This window comes from Malus sylvestris, chromosome 1, assembly GCF_916048215.2.
Source record: "Malus sylvestris chromosome 1, drMalSylv7.2, whole genome shotgun sequence".
Taxonomy (NCBI): Eukaryota; Viridiplantae; Streptophyta; class Magnoliopsida; order Rosales; family Rosaceae; genus Malus; species Malus sylvestris.
The window spans coordinates 9,216,097-9,236,067 of NC_062260.1; the positions used below are offsets into that span (position 1 = coordinate 9,216,097).

The window sequence follows — 19,971 nt, forward strand, 5'->3', positions numbered from 1 at the left end:
AACCAAGGAAGAAATGTTGCTAATGGTGCACGTGGAGGTTAAGGAAGCTGAGAAGGAGTACATTTGGTTTCTTGACTCAGGATGCAGTAACCATATGTGTGGCAGAAGGGAAGTTTTTATTGAGATGGATGACAGCTTTCGAGAGTCAGTGAAGCTGGGGAATGACTCCAGTCTTAGTGTGAAGGGCAAAGGCAAGGTACGACTAGAAGTGCATAGGATCATGCATGTCATCATAGGAGTTTTCTTTGTACCTGAGTTGAAAAACAATCTGCTGAGTATTGGTCAACTGCAAGAGAGAGGACTCGCAGTGCTCATGCAACGCGGAAAGTGTAAGATCTTTCATCCCGAGAAAGGTCTAATTCTTGAGACTGAGATGACGTGCAATAGGATGTTCGCCTTGATTGCTCACTGTCCACTGAAGGAACAAAAATGTCTCACCATGATAACCACAGATCAAGCAACTCTCTGGCACTGTAGGTACGGTCACTTGAACTGGAATGGATTGAAAGTGCTGCAACAAAAGAATATGGTTGAAGGGTTGCCAAAGCTCAAAGCTTCTCAGAAAGTGTGTGAGGACTGTCTTGTGGGAAAGCAGCATCGTGACTCATTTCCACGTGAAAGTATGTGGAGAGCCTCCAAGATACTACAGTTAATACATGCTGACATATGTGGCCCAATAAGTCCCATTTCAAATACTAAAAAGAGGTATCTCATCATCTTTATCGATGATTTTAGTAGAAGAACATGGGTTTATTTTTTGGTTGAAAAATCAGAAGCCTTTGCCATGTTCAAAATTTATAAAGCTAGAGTGGAGAAATAGACAAGAGCATTCATAAGAGGCTTAAGGACATATCGAGGAGGTGAATTCACGTCACATGAATTCACGAATTTCTGTAATGAGAATGGCATTCACAGACAGTTGACTGCTGCCTACACACCTCAACAGAACGGCGTAGCAGAAAGGAAGAATAGAACTATCATGAATATGGTACGTTGCATGCTGTCAGAAAAGCAAATTCCAAAAACATTCTGGCCTGAAGCTGTGAACTGGGCAGTGCATGTATTAAATAGAAGTCCAACTCTTGCCGTAAAAGGCAAGACACCTGAAGAAGCTTGGAGTGGGCGCAAACCATTGGTGGATCACTTTAGAGTCTTTGGATGCATTTCTCACGTGCACATTCCTGACAGCAAGAGGGTGAAACTGGATGATAAAAGCCTCAAATGCATACTAATAGGGGTAAGTGAAGAATCCAAAGCTTATAGACTGTTTGATCCTATTTCACAGAAAATTATTATTAGTCGAGATGTGGTTTTTTAGGACGATGAACAGTGGAATTGGGATGAGGTTTATGAGCAGGCTGCCTTAACCGACCTTGAGTGGGAAACTGATGAAGAAACAACCACATAAAATGAATAGGGATCTGGAGATATTGAAGACATTGAAGATGATGAGTCTCATGAAGTAGGAGGAGCCACGACTGAAGGCAGTGCATCTCAAGAGAGACAAACTCAAATACCACCAATATGGATGAGAGATTATGAAACCGATGAGGGTCTCTCTGATGAAGAAAATGTAAACTTGGCTCACCTAGCCTTGTTTACCAATGGTGATCCTACTACTTATTATGATGTCGTGAAGAGTGAGAAGTGGAGACAAGCAATGCAACAAGAAATAGAAGCTATATAGAAGAATGATACGTGGGAGTTGACTGATCTACCACCAAAAGGAAAAACCATTGGAGTAAAGTGGGTGTTCAAGACGAAATTGAATGAAATGGGGAAGTGGACAAGTACAAAGCTCGGCTCGTTGCAAAGGGATATAGCCAACAATATGGAGTTGATTTCTCTGAGGTGTTTGCACCAGTGGCTCGAATGGATACCATTCGAGTGGTCATCTCTCTCACTGCACAGAAGAGTTGGGAGATTTACCAACTCGATGTCAAATCAACCTTCTTGCATGGTGCAATTGATGAAGAAGTTTTTGTTGAACAGCCACCGGGTTATGAATAAAAAGGGAGTGAATCCAAGGTATACAGTCTTAAAAAGGCACTATATGGACTCAAGCAGGCTCCACGAGCATGGTACAGTCGGATCGAGGCATACTTCATCAAGGAGGGTTTCAAAAAATGTCCCTATGAGCATACATTGTTCATTAAGGCAGCCAATGAAGGTAAAACTCTAATTGTATGCCTCTATGTTGATGATCTCATATTCACTGGGAATGATGAATCAATGTTTGAGCAATTTAAAAAATCCATGATGAATGAGTTTGACATGACTGGTCTCGGAAGAATGAGGTACTTTCTTGGCATAAAAGTAGTACATAAAGCATATGGAATATTCATTAGTCAACGAAAGTACGCACATGAGGTGTTGGAAAGATTTAATATGGAGCAGTGCAACTCAATGCACAACCCTATTGTTCCTGGTTTCAGACTGACCCGTGATGAAGAGGGAGTAAAGGTTGATAGCATGTTCTATAAGCAAATGGTTGGAAGTCTCATGTACCTAACAGCTACACGTCCAAATATATTATGTTCATTGTAAGTTTGTTCAGTAGGTATATGGAGCATCCTACTGAATCTCATCTGATGGCAGTAAAAAGGATTTTAAGGTACATAAAAGGCACTGTTGGGTTTGGGATGTTCTACAAGAAGGGAGGAGATGAAAAGCTCATTGGGTACACGGACAGTGACTATGCCGGTGATCAAGATGAGAGAAAGAATACTTCAGGTTATGTCTTTATGATGAATTCAGGTGCAGTATCATGGTCTTCGAAGAAACAACCAGTGGTCACTCTTTCCACTACTGAGGCGGAGTTTATAGCTGCAGCTTCTAGTGCATGTCAGGTGGTGTGGATAAGAAGAATTATGGGAAGTTTACGTGTAAAGCAAGATGCTCCAACAACAGTTTATTGTGATAATGTGTCAACCATTAAACTTTCAAAGAATTCGGTGCTTCACGGTCGCAGTAAGCACATAGATGTTTGGTTTCATTTTCTTCGAGACCTTGTCAAAGATGGAGTTGTGGAACTGCACCAGTGTTCTACACAAGAACAGATTGCAGACATTATGACAAAGCCGGTGAAGCTCGAAGCATTTCTGAAGTTGCGTGGATTAATGGGTGTTCGTGAATATCCTGGTATAAACTGAATATCAATGGTATTCAGTTTAAGGGAGGATGTTGAAATATTCAATAGTCTAGCTGTTAGGGTTTCCTTTATTCTAGGGTTTATCCCTTTGTTCTAGGGTTGATCCTGGACGTGCAAATAACCCTCCTTGACTTGAAGGACAAGTTGTTTTTTTTCTGTTTTCAATCTAGTCACTCACCACAATTTTAGGTCCTGAATAGTTGTGGGTTGTTATTTGTTTTCCTGTTCGATGTAAGGCTATTTAATAGCCGAAGATGTTTGCTTCAGTTGAATAAGATTTTCTCCCAAGCATATCTGTATTTTTCATATTGTGTATTCTCAAAGCTCCAGTAACCGAGTTCAGTTTCAACAGAATATGGGATCAATTATCTTCTGGATTTGCCTTTCTTTATGTGTTGTGTTGATTGAATTGTTGTGGGTTTGTTTTGGATTGTGTTATTTGGGGATTTTGGCGTCTAGGTTGGTGAAGTTTTGTGGGTTTTTGTACTTGGGTTTTGGCAGTTGAGGCAAGTAGTACCTCTCAGACTTTCAGAAATTTTGGATGGGTTTTTGGAACATATGGGGGATATGCCCTGCAATTCGATGGGTTTGGAACATATGGGTTTTGGAATAGATGGGGTCGAAGTTGCAGGGTACCTGCAATTCGAGAAGAAGATGAAGGATATGCCCTTTTTTTATTCATATATTAATTTTGATAATAATAAATTAAAATAGAATAATAATTTTTAGTTAGTCCATCTTCTTAGTCCGACATTGCATCAAACGCTTCACTAAGTTAGTCAAACTTAGTCTATTCTAAGACAATCCAGCTTAGTCCTTGAAGCTAGTCCAATCCGAGATAGTCCAGTGCAACAAATGCATCCTTAAAAAGACTAAAAAAATAATTAAGGCCGATCTTCACATAATATTCGTTTATCGTATATTGTGCAACTATCATTTTAATTTTTTTTATTTAAAATTAAATACAAACAGTACTTGACGAAAGTTGGCCATACAATATATAAATATCTGATAAAATGTGAGAATTCCTAAAATCCTCACATTACCGGTCAAGGTATATTAAGTTTTGGGCGAATAGTAAAGCTCGAGAATGCCGTTACCCGGTTTTTATTTGATAGGGGGAAAGATAATCCGAAAAGAATTTTCATCCTAGTAGTTGGACCAAAGTTTTGATATATCGTAAACAATTTTATAGAAATCTGCACTGCACATTAGACCTGGAAGTTTTTGACACGACACGGTGACACAACACGAAAACGACACGAAAATAACGGGTTTCAGGTCAACACGATAACTTATCGGGTCACTATCGGATGACCCATTAAGAACCCGTTAATAACGGGTTCTTAACAAGTATACACGCGGGTAACACGTGGGTAACCCGTTTCGACCCGTTAAGAAAAAAATTATTTTAATAATTTTAAAGTTTAATTACTAAAGATTTATTATAAAATACAATAGTCATATTAATATATACAATATATTCTATATTAAATATATAGTTTTGTATTATTGTTCTATATAAATTATAAAAAAATTAAAAAAAAAATTTTAGTCATTATTTATTTTTATTATGAGAGTTCCTTATTATCATTACTAGGATAAATTTTACATAACATATTCTTGTCAAAAATTGAAATATACTAGTATAGTATTTGTATATGCAAGATGTCACAGCCCATTCTGGGATTTTATATATCAGGGACGTAAAATGATGAAATGACCCTTGACGGGTATTAAGGTATGTGTATGTGTGACATATCTTTTGGACTAAATACATTTATTTCATAAGTTTTTATAAAATTATTAAGTGGGATTAAAATGTTGGTTTGTAATTTATGTGGTTAGGGAGTTAGGAAAAAGAAATGGATGGTGAGGGGTTGTGATGGACCACACACACACACTTCCTTCCCTCTCTCCCTCCCCCGTGTCTCTCTCTCTCCTCCCTCACGGCTTTCTCTCTCTCTCCCTCTCGAATTGTACGAACAAGCTAGGAACCTCCCATTTCTTCACGGATCGAAGGTTCTAAGGTAAGATTTGAACTCCTAGTAAGCTTGTGAGTTCGTATATGTGATTTGTGGAAGTTAAAACCCTCATAATCGTCGTGAAACCCTAACCCCGAAAATGCGCACTGTTCATGCACACGTAAAATCTTGCATTTCAGGGAATTTCAAGCTCACAGTGAGCTTAAGGAGATCCTCACGAGCTTCGGGGTACTTCGTTGGTAGAATTTGGACATCGGAGGACTAAGAACGGAGTTTTTCAAATTTGGCCAGATTATCGAGCTTTCTCAGGTAAAATCTAATGGATTTTAGACCTTGAAACTAGTCTATCGTGATTCTACATGTTGAGGGCTTCAAATTGATATAAAATACGAAGAAAACGGTTGAGAAATGAGGGAGAATAAGGGGATTGAAAAATCCCCAATTTTCCGGCCACCGAAAAACACAGTCCGGTGAACCAAGGAAGAAGACGCCCGTGGGGGGCGCGTGTACCCGTGCCTGCCCTGGCGCGTGGGGGATTGTGCCACGTCAAAAAAAATTTCTAAAAATTTCTCGACGTCCGTGACGTCGAGTAGGTCAATGTGGTATATTCATATACCCAAATTGAGCACCGTATGAGAAGTTATTTCGAATTGTCGGTTATGTGCGTTAATTAACGTTTTTATAGTTGTTTTGCATATAGGTGACACCTATCCCGAGGATGAGCGCATCCAGGGACGTCACGGGGGCTACGACCCATTGACTTACCAGTGAGTGGGCAGTTTTGTTTTCGTATATACCTATATACTATTAATTTTCCCAGAAATTGAATTTATATGAAAGTATGTTTTCAATTGCCATGCATGCATATTATGAATATTATGAATTGATATTAATGCATATATATGTGTGAATTGGTGCTGTGGACTCACAGGTGAGTATCAGGTGAGTTTTATGTTAATCATGTGAATCATCGATAATGTGAATTGTGTTGAGAACTCATAATCTGCACCCTTGGTGTTAGTGCTTATATTATTCACCGCACCGCACGCTCACCTTGGATCCAAGTAGGTGCATGTCGTACAAACCCCGAGAGGGTTCCGACATGCTAGTCGTACAGACCACTAGAGGTGGTTCCGACTAGTAGGTGACCCTAGATTACACGCGCAGATGATTGATGAGAGAAGCACTAGAGCGTATTATTTCACCATCATAGTCGTACAGACTACTATAAGTAGTTCCGACTTATGTGCAGTGTAGTGCCGTACAGGTCACAGTTGGTGACTCCGGCAGGGCCGTACAGGTCACAGTGGGTGACTCCGGCTGGATGAGATATTGAGCTATAGAATCAGCCGTACAGGACCATTGTAGGGTCTCCGGTTGATTTATTATTTCACCTGATTTATATTGATGCATTCATATTATATTTTGGCATGGCGTGGCATCTTCTTTCTGAAAAGCGGTGAAGGATTGTGAGTTGAGCTTTTGATGATATATATATGTTTATATACTATTTTTCTGGGAAAGTATACAGGTTTTACAGTGAGGGGTTAGATACGTTTTAAATGTAATGTTTTGGAAAGCTTTGGTTTTACTGACCCACTCAATTTTGTTTTTGCGCCCCTCCAGGTTCTAGCTAGCAGTTGGTGGCTCACGAGGTTCTCTTCGGCGTTCTGACAAACACCCTGCATGTAGGACTCACCTACGGGTGTTGTAATTTAATTATAGTCCTACTTGACTGCACCTAGTACCTACGCTCTGAATTGTGTGTTTTACTATATAACTCACTCTAGCACGCTAGTTGGTTTTTACTGTTAGTAGTTGGTTTTTTTTATTCCTTCATATTTATTATATCCTTTGCTTCCGTATCGCACTTTTAATTACGTCACACTCACGTGACGGCCAGCACGCCCTAATTTCTGGGTCAGGGTGTGTCACAGGAACTAAGAAGACATACATGCAAGTATGAAAAATTTGAAAGAATATATAAACACTCGTGATTTATCATTATTCCTCTACGAATAAATAATTGTTACGCTTATATTATCGTTTAGATTTTTAAAATCCTTCAAACCCTCATGAATAATGTTTTTTATTTGAGGGAAAAATTAATAAAATTAATAATAATTATTGTAGAAGTGTAAAAAATGTAAAAATATATATATATACAATCACTCATATATAAAAAAAATGTAAATGCTTTAAATTAAAGATCAAATTTATTCATTACATTCTTATAGGGTCGAGGAGTTTATATGTACAAAATCATCAAAATCGAAGCTAAAATAACCGTTAAATTGTGATTTTTCGTTTATAACCGTCGAAAACTTTTGTTCCGTTACGTAATCTCTGAATGTTTGTTTTTTACGATTTTTTAAGTTTGCAATCTCGGAATGTGTACAAATAAGTTTGACGGTTGGATCGTTAAAAAAAGTTTTGTAGAATGCATATTGCGTCAAAACGGTATATTAAACAAACACTTAGAGTTAATATTATACTTCTATTAAGTATAAAATAAGTTTTTGTGGTATCCACTAGTGTAAATACTTTAAATTAAAGATCAAATTTATTCATTATATTCTTATAGGGTCGAGGAGTGTATCTGTAAAAAATCATCAAAATCGGAGCTAAAATAACCGTTAAATTGTGATTTTTCGTTTATAATCGTCGAAAACTTTTGTTCCATTACTTAATCTTTGAATGTTTTTTTTTTACGATTTTTTACGTATGCGATCTTGGAATGTGTACAAATAAGTTTGACGGTTGGATCGTTGAAAAATGTTTTGTAGAATGCATATTGCGCCAAAACGATAGATTAAACAAACACTTGGAGTTAATATTATACTTTTATTAAGTATAAAATAAGTTTTTGTGGTATCCACTAGTGTAAAACTTTAAATTAAAGATCAAATTTATTCATTACATTCTTATATGGTTGAGGAGTGTATCTATAAAAAAATCATCAAAATCGGAGTTAAAATAGCCGTTAAATTGTGATTTTTCGTTTATAACCGTCGAAAACTTTTGTTCCGTTACGTAATCTCTTAATGTTTATTTTTTACGATTTTTTACGTATGCAATCTCGAAATGTGTACAAATAAGTTTGATGGTTGGATCGTTAAAAAAAGTTTCGTAGGATGCATATTGCGTCAAAATAGTAGATTAAACAAACACTTAAAAGTTAATAATTAAATATAAAAAAAGTTTTTGTGGTATCCACCAGTGTAAATACTTTAAATTAAAGATCAAATTTATTCATTACATTCTTATAGGGTCGAGGAGTGTATCTGTAAAAAATCATCAAAATCGGAACTCAAATAATCGTTAAATTGTGATTTTTCGTTTATAACCGTCGAAAACTTTTGTTCCGTTACGTAATCTCTTAATGTTTTTATTTTTTTATTTTTTACGTATGCGATCTCGGAATGTGTACAAATAAGTTTGACGGTTGGATCATTGAAAAAAGTTTTGTAGAATGCATACTGCATCAAAACAGTAGATTAAACAAACACTTAGAGTTAATATTATACTTCTATTAAGTATAAAATAAATTTTTGTGATATCCACTAGTGTAAATACTTTAAATTAAAGATCAAATTTATTCGTTACATTCTTATAGGTCGAGGAGTCTATCTGTAAAAAATCATCAAAATCGGAGATAAAATAACCGTTAAATTGTGATTTTTTGTTTATAACCGTCAAAAACTTTTGTTCCATTACGTAATCTCTGAATGTTTGTTTTTTACGATTTTTTACGTATGCGATCTCGGAATGTGTACAAATAAGTTTGACGGTTGGATCATTGAAAAAAGTTTCGTAGAATGCATATTGCGTCAAAACAGTAGATTAAACAAACACTTAGAGTTAATATTATACTTCTATTAAGTATAAAATAAGTTTTTGTGGTATCCACTAGTGTAAATACTTTAAATTAAAGATCAAATTTATTTATTACATTCTTATAGAGTCGAGGAGTGTATCTGTAAAAAATCATCAAAATCAGAGCTAAAATAACCGTTAAATTGTGATTTTTCGTTTATAACCGTCGAAAACTTTTGTTCCGTTACGTAATCTCTGAATGTTTGTTTTTTACGATTTTTTACGTATGCAATCTTGGAATGTGTACAAATAAGTTTGATGGTTGGATTGTTGAAAAAAGTTTTTGGACCGCCAGCAATAGATAATTTTGTAGTAGTGAAACCTTAAATTTATTTAACCGTCGATTGTCATTTACGCTTTATTCTTCTTACTGAATTTCATTTTTAAAATTTTATTTTTTGAAAACATGATCATCTGGCGGATGTAAGAAGATGATATCACGTTTCGATATTTACGGTTAACTGAAATATGAGTCAATGTCATATAATTTGTAGAAACTTTATAAACATCAAGCAATATTTTCACTAACTGTAAAACTCTAAATATAATATCAACGATCCAAACCGTTCATCTACCTGCACCCTCTAATAGATCATGTTTTCAAAAAAGAAAATCTAAAAAAATGAAATTTGATGAGAACAATGAAGCATAAATGTAAACAACAATCAACGGTTAAATTTTGATCTATGATTTATATGATTATAGTGGCGAATTTCGAAGTTAAGCTCTTCATGAAAGTTATAAAGCTTGTCATTACGAGTGTTTATATATTTTTTTCTATATTTTTTTACACTTTTACATTAATTAAAAAACTATTAAAGACTTTAGGTAAGCGAAAATATACTTAAAACAAAATTGCGTTTTTATGTTTTGGATATGATAATATGGAATGTGTATACTTATTTAGTATTATATTTTTCATTTGATTATTTTTTGGTTTAAAATATATTTTCCTTAACGGGTAACGGGTCGGGTCATATTACCTATTAATATTATTAGGTCGATTTTGGGTCGGGTCATTTTACCCGTTTATTTTAACGGGTGTTATACGACACGATCCGTTAAGTTATCGGGTATGACACAAAAACGACACGAACACGGAAAACACGACACGAATGCCAGGTCTACTGCACATGTACACTTGTGAAGTGCCTACAATGCCATTAGGTACGTAAATTCAAAATACACACAATTATACACATACGTGTTCTCTTTCTATCGGGGGCAATGCTCCGATTTTCGTTTTCAATAATCCGAATTTATTTATTTATTTTGCATTTAAGAATTATAGTTGCAGGCAAGGTATAAAATATCGATGTTATCGGAAATATCGGTAGTCCAAAAACACGGAAATTTCGATTGAAATATCGGGATAGTATCGATATCGATAAAAATTGAATAAAAACCACGGAAATTGTAAGTAAAACTTGGAAATTTTTATTGAAACTTTGCAGGATGTTTATTTAGTCAATTATCTATTAGTTTATCACAAAAAATTGGAAGGAAATGCATTGCATGATGGATTTAACTGATTTAAGTTGATTATATAGCGAGTTGGCAAACATTGTGAGTGTAGAAAATATGTAGTAATTAATGAAAAAAGTTTAAACACACCATAATCATTTATATATAATGAATTAGTACAATATTTTACACTTTTTACACTGCATGGTAAGATACATGAGTGACTTAGTACCACATAGAGTTCCTATGAGATTCAAAATTTTCACTATCTTCATCATCTCTATGTGTAGAGTAAGTGTATTGTGAAGAGTAGTCAGCAACCATGGCAATGACTTTTAAGAACCAAAACCCAAAAGTCAATAGGAAACCGAATACTTTGGTATTTTTTGGGATTTCGGGATTACCAAACAAATGGGATTTGGAAACCAATCCCATATCGAAAATTTCGGTATTTTTCGGGATGGTTTTGGTTTGGGTTTGGGACTTTTTCGGTTTGGTTTGGGATTTTCGGGAATTTTTTTCCAGCCCTACCATGTAAGTGACCAAATAAAAAATAGAAAAATTAAAAACCACATGCCATTGACTAAGTAATTAATTGACACAATTTAAAATATAATACCACAAAAATTTTGTAATATGTGCAAATTTGCTTCTTGTAAAAAGAATTCAAAACAAAACCATATATATAAATATTTTAGCGTATTATCACAAAGATATAAGTGATATAGTGGTTAAGATATTGAAGGAATCAAATGAGAGGGGTTCGAATCCTTCTATGCTCAAAATTGAGAGTTTTTAGAAATTTTCAAGTATTTTTGGATTTCATATCGCGATATTATCGATAATATCTACGATATTTCGCCGATATTTTGGTCCTTGGTTGCAGGTAATTATTCAAGAATAAGATATAAAAATATAAAACCGTGTCCATCAATGAAATACATTGTTGAGTGAGCGTTACAAAATGCTCTCTCTGTACATGTATATGTTAGATTCCTTTGTCAATAAGACGTGTAACGGTTAGTTGTCAAGACTCTGTTCTGAATCTTGTTCCAATGATTCGAATTGTTTTCTTCATTAAAAAATAATCATTGCAAGAAATTACTCAGAAAAATATTTAACAACTGAAATTATTTATAAACTGAAATACCGTGCTAAGTTAGCCCTACAAAAATGTTTGTAAAGTATAGTCACTCTCTATAAATATGTAACTAGATTTCTTGGTCGGTCATATAGATGGAACCCTTCAAGACTCGAGAGATCTAGTAAAATTTAGTTGTTGTGGCCACGAGGAGAAGAGGTGGATGAAACCCCAAACAGTTAGGTCAACTTGAAACCGCCATATGCATAATTGCACATGATTCACGTGCCCATCTAATTATATATTCTGGGTTTTTGGGCCTTATTGTAGATAGATTATTTAAGGATATTTGTTTTGGCTATCCATCATTCACCCACAATTAAATGATTAAATAAACCACATTAACCACGACACGATGGTTCAGTGATTTGAAGATGAATTATAAGCCTGTATTTCACAGGGTACGTACTAGGTTCGATTTTTGGAGTTGGTGAATTGTTTGATGGTACCAAGAGGGGGCTAAAATGTCTTTCTGAGTTTTCCCAACCCATTGAAGAGTGGACTGCCGTGGCAAAACCACCACCTAATCTCCTTTTAAAAGAAAATAATAAGCACACATTTATCTCAACATTATCCCCTCTAATGGTTTGTTATCATGTTTTACACTTGCATGTTTCGATTTCATGTTCATTTTCTTGACGAAACAATCACATGACAAGGTAAAAAGGGCATATATATTAGGGGAGAACATATCTACCTTTAAGGCATCTTCAGTAGTATACAACCTGAGACCATCTACAAAAGAGATGTCAAATACGTCAACTAAGACTAAAAGACATTAAGGTTTTCTTCCAGGGAAATTCCATAATTGACATGGTAGCTGAGTTATTTAATGTGTGCAGTCCATAATTCACCAACAGGTTACAACTTTTACCTATTTTAAATTTTCCTTTTAAAAAAAAAAAAAACCGTTGCTGTGGGACCAATATATATTAAAATGATAATTTTAACACACCTCTTAAATTAAAAAAAATTTTGACATCAACCTTCAGACAAAATATTAACAATTCATATTTAACATCTCTAATAAAGATGCTCTGAGTAGGCAAAATGTATTCTACTTCAAAGAACCAAACAAGTAAAGTACGCGAAAATATATTGTATGATTCTCTTTCATCTTTTATTAAAAAAAGTAAATGGTAAAATTAAATTGTGGGACACATGAAATGTTTTTTTTATTAAAAAAGATGTGAACTTGATAAATCTACTCAAACATTGTACTTGGGGCAAAAATATGCCTACTGAGAATTGCCTATAACGTTGGCTCATTAAATTTTATTTTCGTACTCAATTATCTATACAGCTGGAGATGCTTATGGACTAAAATGGCCCTCTACACATGCAAAAGTGAAACATACTACATAGACTAAAAGTGAAATTTTGATCCGAAATGAACAGAATCAAAGAAGTAAATATTGTTGACACTCTTAATTTTTTTTTTATATTTTAAAATACATTTACAAAAAATATAGAATGAAAATTTTAAAATACCAATAACAATTCGTGAAAAAATATCCCTGAGTCAAGATTCGGTCTAACCGACGACAAACTAACCTCATTTCCTTCCTCATCTTCCGGGTGCTTTTTGACAGGATACAAGTTACAACAACCACACATCAAAGGAATGACAAAAAATAGGTTAAAACTTTAGGCAGGGCCCCACACCTAAAGAGGGAAAGGGAAGCTGGAGTGAAGAAGCAGGTAGCGTATGGTTTGAAATAACACACATACACCAGACGTACACACCACAAAGTCATACCAGGGGCCTTTAAAAGTGACATGCGAGTCCCACATACTCAAACACAGATGGACTACGAGCTCACAAGAACTAAATGCTCTCACCAAAATGCCGATCAGTGCTAGGTTCAATCGCCCACACGCACGTCAATGACTGAGAGCTACAGATGGGCCAATATGCATCAACGGTTCAGTAACCCACCAGTACGCACATGGACGACTGAGCCTAGTACATCTCTAATAATGCTCGACCCTTGAAAACACAATTTTAGAGGCATACCAAAAATGTTGCTTGCATGGATGGAAGGAAATTTTTTTATAAACCAAACAACAGAAACGAAACCACGCACTGCTTGGCCAATAAGAAACTTTCATTAGCTACTTCAACAGCAATATAGGTAGGTGGCTATTCATCCAGTTCATAGTGTACTTAGCAGTAAGGGCACATCGATACAACTACCAGATTAAAACTAAAAACCAACTATAAATATGAAATGACAGGCCTTGTATTAGATTATGCAACCAATCTTTTAGTAGTACGGCATGTATCGAGCTGGCCTTCTGAACCTCGGAACCTTTCTGCAGATGAATGAAGGGAAAAAGAAAGCAAGATAAATCAGGCATCTGGCATCTCATTTTGCCTAATAAATAGAGAGTAAGAGCACTGGAAGGAACATACCCATACCCATAGGGCGAGTAAAAGTAAGGAGGTACATATGGCCTCCTGAAGCGGTAACCCATATAAGGATTGAAGCGTCTAGGTCTGTATTGCTTCATACCAGGAACATTCGTCCTTTTAGGCAAAACCTATACACATATTTAACAAGAAAATGAACAAGCGCGATAGCAAAAATAATGGATAAGAACATCCAGACCCAGCTTTTGAATGAGTTACCTTCAATTGCCGGCCGTGCAACTCAGATTCGTTTAGGCCGAGAGCCTCTTGAACAGATTCAGTTTCAACAAATTCCACATAAGCAAAACCCTTCGGTTGGCCAAACTTATCTGTCAGTATAGTCACTCTATTAACCGTACCACATGATTGGAAATGCTGCTGCACTTCTTCAGGTGTGCATGCATAATCCACCTGCAAAACATGATTTATCCAGTTTTTTAAACCCATCATATCATGAGGAACTTGCTACTGATGCAACATCACCTTCTCTTCGGTAAACTCGACTTGGCAATAAATCCAACTTTGCCAATTCAGATTGTAAAAAACAAATCACATCACGAGCAATCTACTATTGATGTAAAATCAAACTTCATATTGATCCCTTTAAGGCCTGAGCAAACCCGCTTATCCCATTCAATCCCTTGTTGTTAGGATTTTGGCTTGTCAAATATGTCCTAATGGATTTAGGATTAAAAAGGTCGTACCTAGTGCACAAGGCTCCCGCTTTACGCAGGGTCTGGGAGAGGTGAATGTCGGCTAGCCTTACCTCCATTTATAGAGAGGCTGCTCCCAAGTCTCGAACCCGAGACCTACCGCTTATGGGCGAAGGCACTTGCCATCGCACCAAGTGCGACCTCTGTCCTAATGGGTTTAGGATTGTTTTACGAAAATTAGAGGTATACCGATTCTTGTCCTAGACGGATTAGGAAAGAATTTCAGTTGTTCTTATTCAATTTAGGTTTGGATTTCTAGAAGTCTATTTGGATTTGGATAAGTGTCATTTCCTAGTCCACTTAGAAATAGGAATTCAATCAGCCTTGGGACATGTAAACCGACCCTATGCAGCAAGGCTTAATTTTTAGAGAGAAAAACAGCCAGAGATAGCCGAGAGTTTTGAGATTAGTTCTAGGGTTTGCAAAAGTTCTGTAATCTCTATTATTAATCAAAGGAGCGGTGATTTCTCTACCCAGATAAATCACAACTGGACGTAGGCAAAAGTTCTACTAAATCAGTATAATTCTTATGTGTTTCTAAGTTTTCTATATTTGCTAGTTTAGTCTATTGCCATTGGTTACATTAAAGAACAAGGTCTAGTGGGCGTTTTTCAACACTTGTCACATTTTTACACATTATCAAATACTGGAACCAATTTTTAAATTTGGTCCAATGAGATATCCCAACATTCCAATGAAGGTTTTATTGGTCCCTGTAAGTCTCAGAGAACTTGGGAAGACGGAGCTGTCTCCATCCTACAGTCCCGGTATTATTTCAATTACTACTTCCAACAAAATTTTACACGAGACAAAGAAAAGTCATGGGTAAGACTTATCAATGTAACACAGAAAGCTGTTATCTGTAACAGCCTCCACTAAAATTATAATATAGAACCATGGGTGAGTGCACAGAAGCAAGTGAGGAAATGTTTCTAAGGTGAACAGAATTTATAAAAATATTACAAGTAGAAGAAATCACACTCAATCAGTGACAGTATATAGTCATTTTTTTTTTAATTTGGGTGAACGCAGTCGACAGATAAGAAAATCAACCTTAATCAATATAGGGAAGCAGAATCATGTACCCCTCACCACATAAGTACATGAGCACATATTCCTGAGCCACCAACCAACACCATTCCAGCAGCAGAGAAGCTCTGCAACTACAATTGAATACCCGGCTTTCCTTTGCTCTTGAAAACAGAAGTTGCTGCCCTCTTGTGTACTGAAGATCCAGCATCTTAATTCACATCCTAACGTGTGCCCCACCATTCACTTGGAATATCTTCAGCAAACTGCATCCCTTCTTTCCTCCTTAATACATCATACCACCTACACCTAACTGTTGTAATTTCCAAAATTACATTTCTTTTTTCCAATTCTTGTTTTTTTTTTCTTTTCATGCTTTTTTTTCACATTTTCGAAACTTGTTCTTTATTTCTTTTTTTATTTGATATTTCTTTTTTCTTCTCTTTTTTTTATTCAACATGCAAATTTCTCCCCTTTAATGACAGCCTAATTATACATCAGAATACTATGCCCCACCCTCAAACTACAGTGTAACATGTCCAGCTCATATACACAGAACTTGATGAATAACTGACCCTGCGATCATAGTACTACACAAAGTCAAACCATGACTCTGAAGTTGCATATCATCCGCATCCACATAAAAGTAAAATAGAAACATAGTAGGACAGAGCAATATCAGGTGTTTTGAAGTGAAATCTTACTACCATCATGGTCTATGATTAGGGGTTGTAATATAAAACAACAAAGACACAGCAATATCTGATGTTTTGAAGTGAAATCTTAGTGATGCAGAAGTGGTAAAGCCTAGACAACTAATAATTTAGAAAAAGAACCTATTTAAGAAATGAAACATTGTGGATGCGAAGCAATAGCAGGTCTGAATGTAATTATTAAGCTATTACAGTAGTTTGTTATCCTTGTTTTTTCAGGTTTTCCAACTGCTTTGTATACGGTTTTGGCCCATTGATTTGATAATGAAGAATTGAATTTACCCTTGTGACCGAAAATAAAAAAGAATTGAGTTCACCCTACTTGCCCCTCATTCTCCTTCTGTCTTTCTTCTCTTTTACAACTCTATTCTCTCTCAAGTTTCTCATCACATCCTTCATACATTGGTGCCAAGCTTTTTTTCTTTTTAAAACCATTTATCTCATGGAAAAATAAGCATGCTTTCATTGAAGACAAGGTAAATATAAAGAGGCGCATAAATAATGTCAAACCATGGCATGTTGATCAACTAATGTATAAACTACAAGTTCATACAGAATGTTAGGTAGTGGGTTTTGTTATTTTCTTGGGCACACATTGATATGTAGATTCTAGAATTAAATATCTAGAAAGTTTAAAAATCTTCTGACTTAATCTTCATTTGACATTACAGCTGTATTTCCAAATTCTAGATAGCTTGTAATGTGAGGGTACCTTTGGATTGTACAGTGATGTATGAGTCCCCAACACAAAACATTTTCATATTCTAACTGATATAAAAGTTATTTTATACTCAAAGCCAAGCATTGTTTAAGTAACAAGTTCCTTCCCTTCATATCTGGAGGTGACTAATAAAATCAGGCAAGCATTCCTACTAATGCACGTCCCATAATCATCTACTTAACAAGTGAATAATCTACGGAATCGTCATTAGCACTTGAAAATAGTCATCCTATACTCCTCCCTTCTTGACTTCTTTACACTAGAGAGGCATGATGCCATTTTGGACTGCAATTAGCAACTCCCTAGTTTAATTCAATGACTGCAGTTCAATAAATATTAACAATACTACATACAAAGGTTAAACAAAAATGCAGATATCAACGGCCTATCAATATTACTTCCACTAGATAGAGATCAAAATATGTGGTCAAATCATAAAAATATCCTCTTCTATTTGATACTGAAAAACTAAATCTAAATCTAGTAGTGGACTTGCCAAAACCACATGTTTACTCACACTATGCAACTTCACACAAAGATCACATGACAAACTGGAGGATTTCTTTATACACAGCCGAGTGTCAGGATTATGAGTGGGCTGTCGACATACATCAAAAAATGCAGAAAGCAGGGCAACATGACCATTAGGACTGGACATGTTTAAGCTTAACACACACAATGCAAACAGTTTAGAAAGAATAAGAGAATTCAACATTCTGGTACTCACATTGCCAACAAAAACAGATCGAGCGTCCACCTCTTCCTTGTTTGCTTGAGAAGCAGCAGCAATTGCAGGATCTATGTGGAAACAATAACAACACATAGGTAAATGAGCGTGTTACTCAAAATAAATTGAACCAAAATTCCTTGCACATCAGACGAAAAAACAAACATAAAATGTTAAAGTCCACAGGACAATAAGAGTGTAATTTATCAACATAACAATTCCAAAAACACTTAACTTAGCGCATAACTTGTGCTCTGTTTTTTCAAATTTCATGTCATGCACTACAGCTTTTCAATAAACAATCAATAGAACATGGCCAAATACAGCATTCTACAATATACATATACATATATCTATATATACACACACACACACTACTTTTTCAGGAACCGCAGGAATCAAGAACCAAAACTTAATTACTTTTTCAGAAGAGAGAGGGGGGACCTTGAACAGCGCCCATTTCCTTTTCAACCTTGGCCTGCATCTCGCGAAGAGCAGCAGCTTCCTCCTCCATCTCCTTCAACCGCTTCTTCATCTCGTCCAGCTCCTATAATCCAAAATCAAAATACACCCAAATAATTTGACAATTGTTTTTTATGATTTGGTGGCTGAAACAAATTGAGTTTTCTAGGGTTTTTTTATTAGTACCTTTACGGCGTCGTCGTCGGCGGTGGACATGTCGACGTCGGCATGGAGGGCATCCATGTCGCCGTCCATTTCTCCTTCGTCTGGGATCTCTGCTCCGTACACCTCATGCTCCTCTTCCTCCATTGCGCTACCTCTCTGCGACCTCTGATTTCCACGAAGGAAGAGACGTTCGTCTCTCACTCGTATTTGCCGTTGGATTATATTTGGAGGCTACACCATTAATACGGCGTCGTTCCCTAGCACATAAATATAAAATCTTTTCTTCTTTTGGAATTTTATGTGCAAAATTAAAAAATGGTTTTTTTTTTTATCCAAAATGGTCATTTAGATTTGCATAATATATCATTTTGAACTTGAGATTTGAAATCAATAGAAATGATCATTGAGATTGTCCACCATTTATCATTTTGGTCATTCTGTGCAAAATTATGTTAAACAAAGATCAAAATGACAAATATACCCACAATTTAATAAACTATGGGCCAATTTGATTTTAAAAAAATAAAGGGTATTTTGGTCATTGTATTCTTATTTAATGGAGATTTTTCATGAAATGACCAAAATGATTGATGGTGGATAAACTCAGAGACCAAAGTGAGGAGTTATGCAAATCTCATGGATATGGATGGACAAATACCTATTGGTTATGGGTAACCGCGGTTATCCGTCCATTTAAATTAAACGGTTCGGTTATGGATAACCGTTTAAATAAATAAACGGTTATGGGTATAACTGTTTACCCGTGAAATTTAAATGGGCGGTTATGGGTATTAATCACGGTTATAAACGAGTAACCGTTTACTCATTTATTTTATATATGTAAAACTAACACAAAACATGTTCTCGATCCAATAATACTTAGCACCCAATAAATTAGCAAGGAATTCATCGGTCATTCTCTCAATAACACTACTACAGAAATGATGATTCTCATCATCAAGGAATTGGCCAAATTAATTTAAATTCCTTGCGGATAACTGTGAAATTGACAGAAATACTTTGACAGAAATGTTTTCTAAACAATTTTTGTAACCCAATAATACTTAGCAAATATTATATTTACCTTCATTGGTAACAATTAAAAATATCGTCCGTAAACTATTATTTCAATTATTGGAATTGTATAAGGACTTAAAATTATGATGAATGTACCTATAATGGTGTTTAATTGTCAAGACAATTTTTTTTTAATTTTCAAGTTGTTAAAAAACATGTAGACGGGTGAAAAAAGGGTAATGGTAAAAAAAAAAAAAGATAAATGGGTTAAAGATGATAAATGGGTAAACGAGTATTAAACGGTTACGGTTAAATAGGTATGCGGTTATGGGTATGGTTAATCGTTTATAAACGGTTATGGGTAAATTAACCGTGGTTACCCGCCCGCATAACC

The 19,971-nt window shown here is 35.5% G+C and overlaps 1 protein-coding gene and 1 long non-coding RNA gene across 6 annotated transcripts; one reads left to right on the forward strand and one right to left on the reverse strand.

The window, feature by feature from the left end:
- The first annotated feature begins 4,826 nt into the window (after nt 1-4,826).
- On the forward strand, nt 4,827-5,887 carry LOC126628188 (uncharacterized). 2 transcript variants are annotated; one of them, XR_007625312.1, is made up of 3 exons: nt 4,827-5,181; nt 5,316-5,445; nt 5,837-5,887. It is a non-coding gene; the product is annotated as an uncharacterized LOC126628188 (long non-coding RNA). The 2 variants fall into 2 exon arrangements; XR_007625314.1 differs by having other exon boundaries at nt 5,822-5,863.
- Nucleotides 5,888-13,707: 7,820 nt separating this feature from the next.
- LOC126628198 (polyadenylate-binding protein 2) lies at nt 13,708-18,764 on the reverse strand. Of its 4 annotated transcripts, none has more exons than XM_050297798.1 (6): nt 18,582-18,764; nt 18,378-18,480; nt 17,934-18,004; nt 14,250-14,441; nt 14,040-14,161; nt 13,708-13,933 (listed from the first exon to the last, which is right to left on the reverse strand). In XM_050297798.1, the coding sequence occupies exons 1-6, from the start codon at nt 18,702-18,704 to the stop codon at nt 13,885-13,887; spliced, it is 660 nt and encodes a 219-aa protein (XP_050153755.1). In that variant the 5' UTR covers nt 18,705-18,764; the 3' UTR covers nt 13,708-13,884. The 4 variants fall into 4 exon arrangements, with proteins under 4 accessions (XP_050153755.1, XP_050153746.1, XP_050153774.1 ...); XM_050297789.1 differs by having other exon boundaries at nt 14,034-14,161; nt 18,582-18,763; XM_050297817.1 differs by lacking the exons at nt 17,934-18,004; nt 18,378-18,480; nt 18,582-18,764 and adding an exon at nt 15,836-16,261.
- Nucleotides 18,765-19,971: the final 1,207 nt, after the last annotated feature.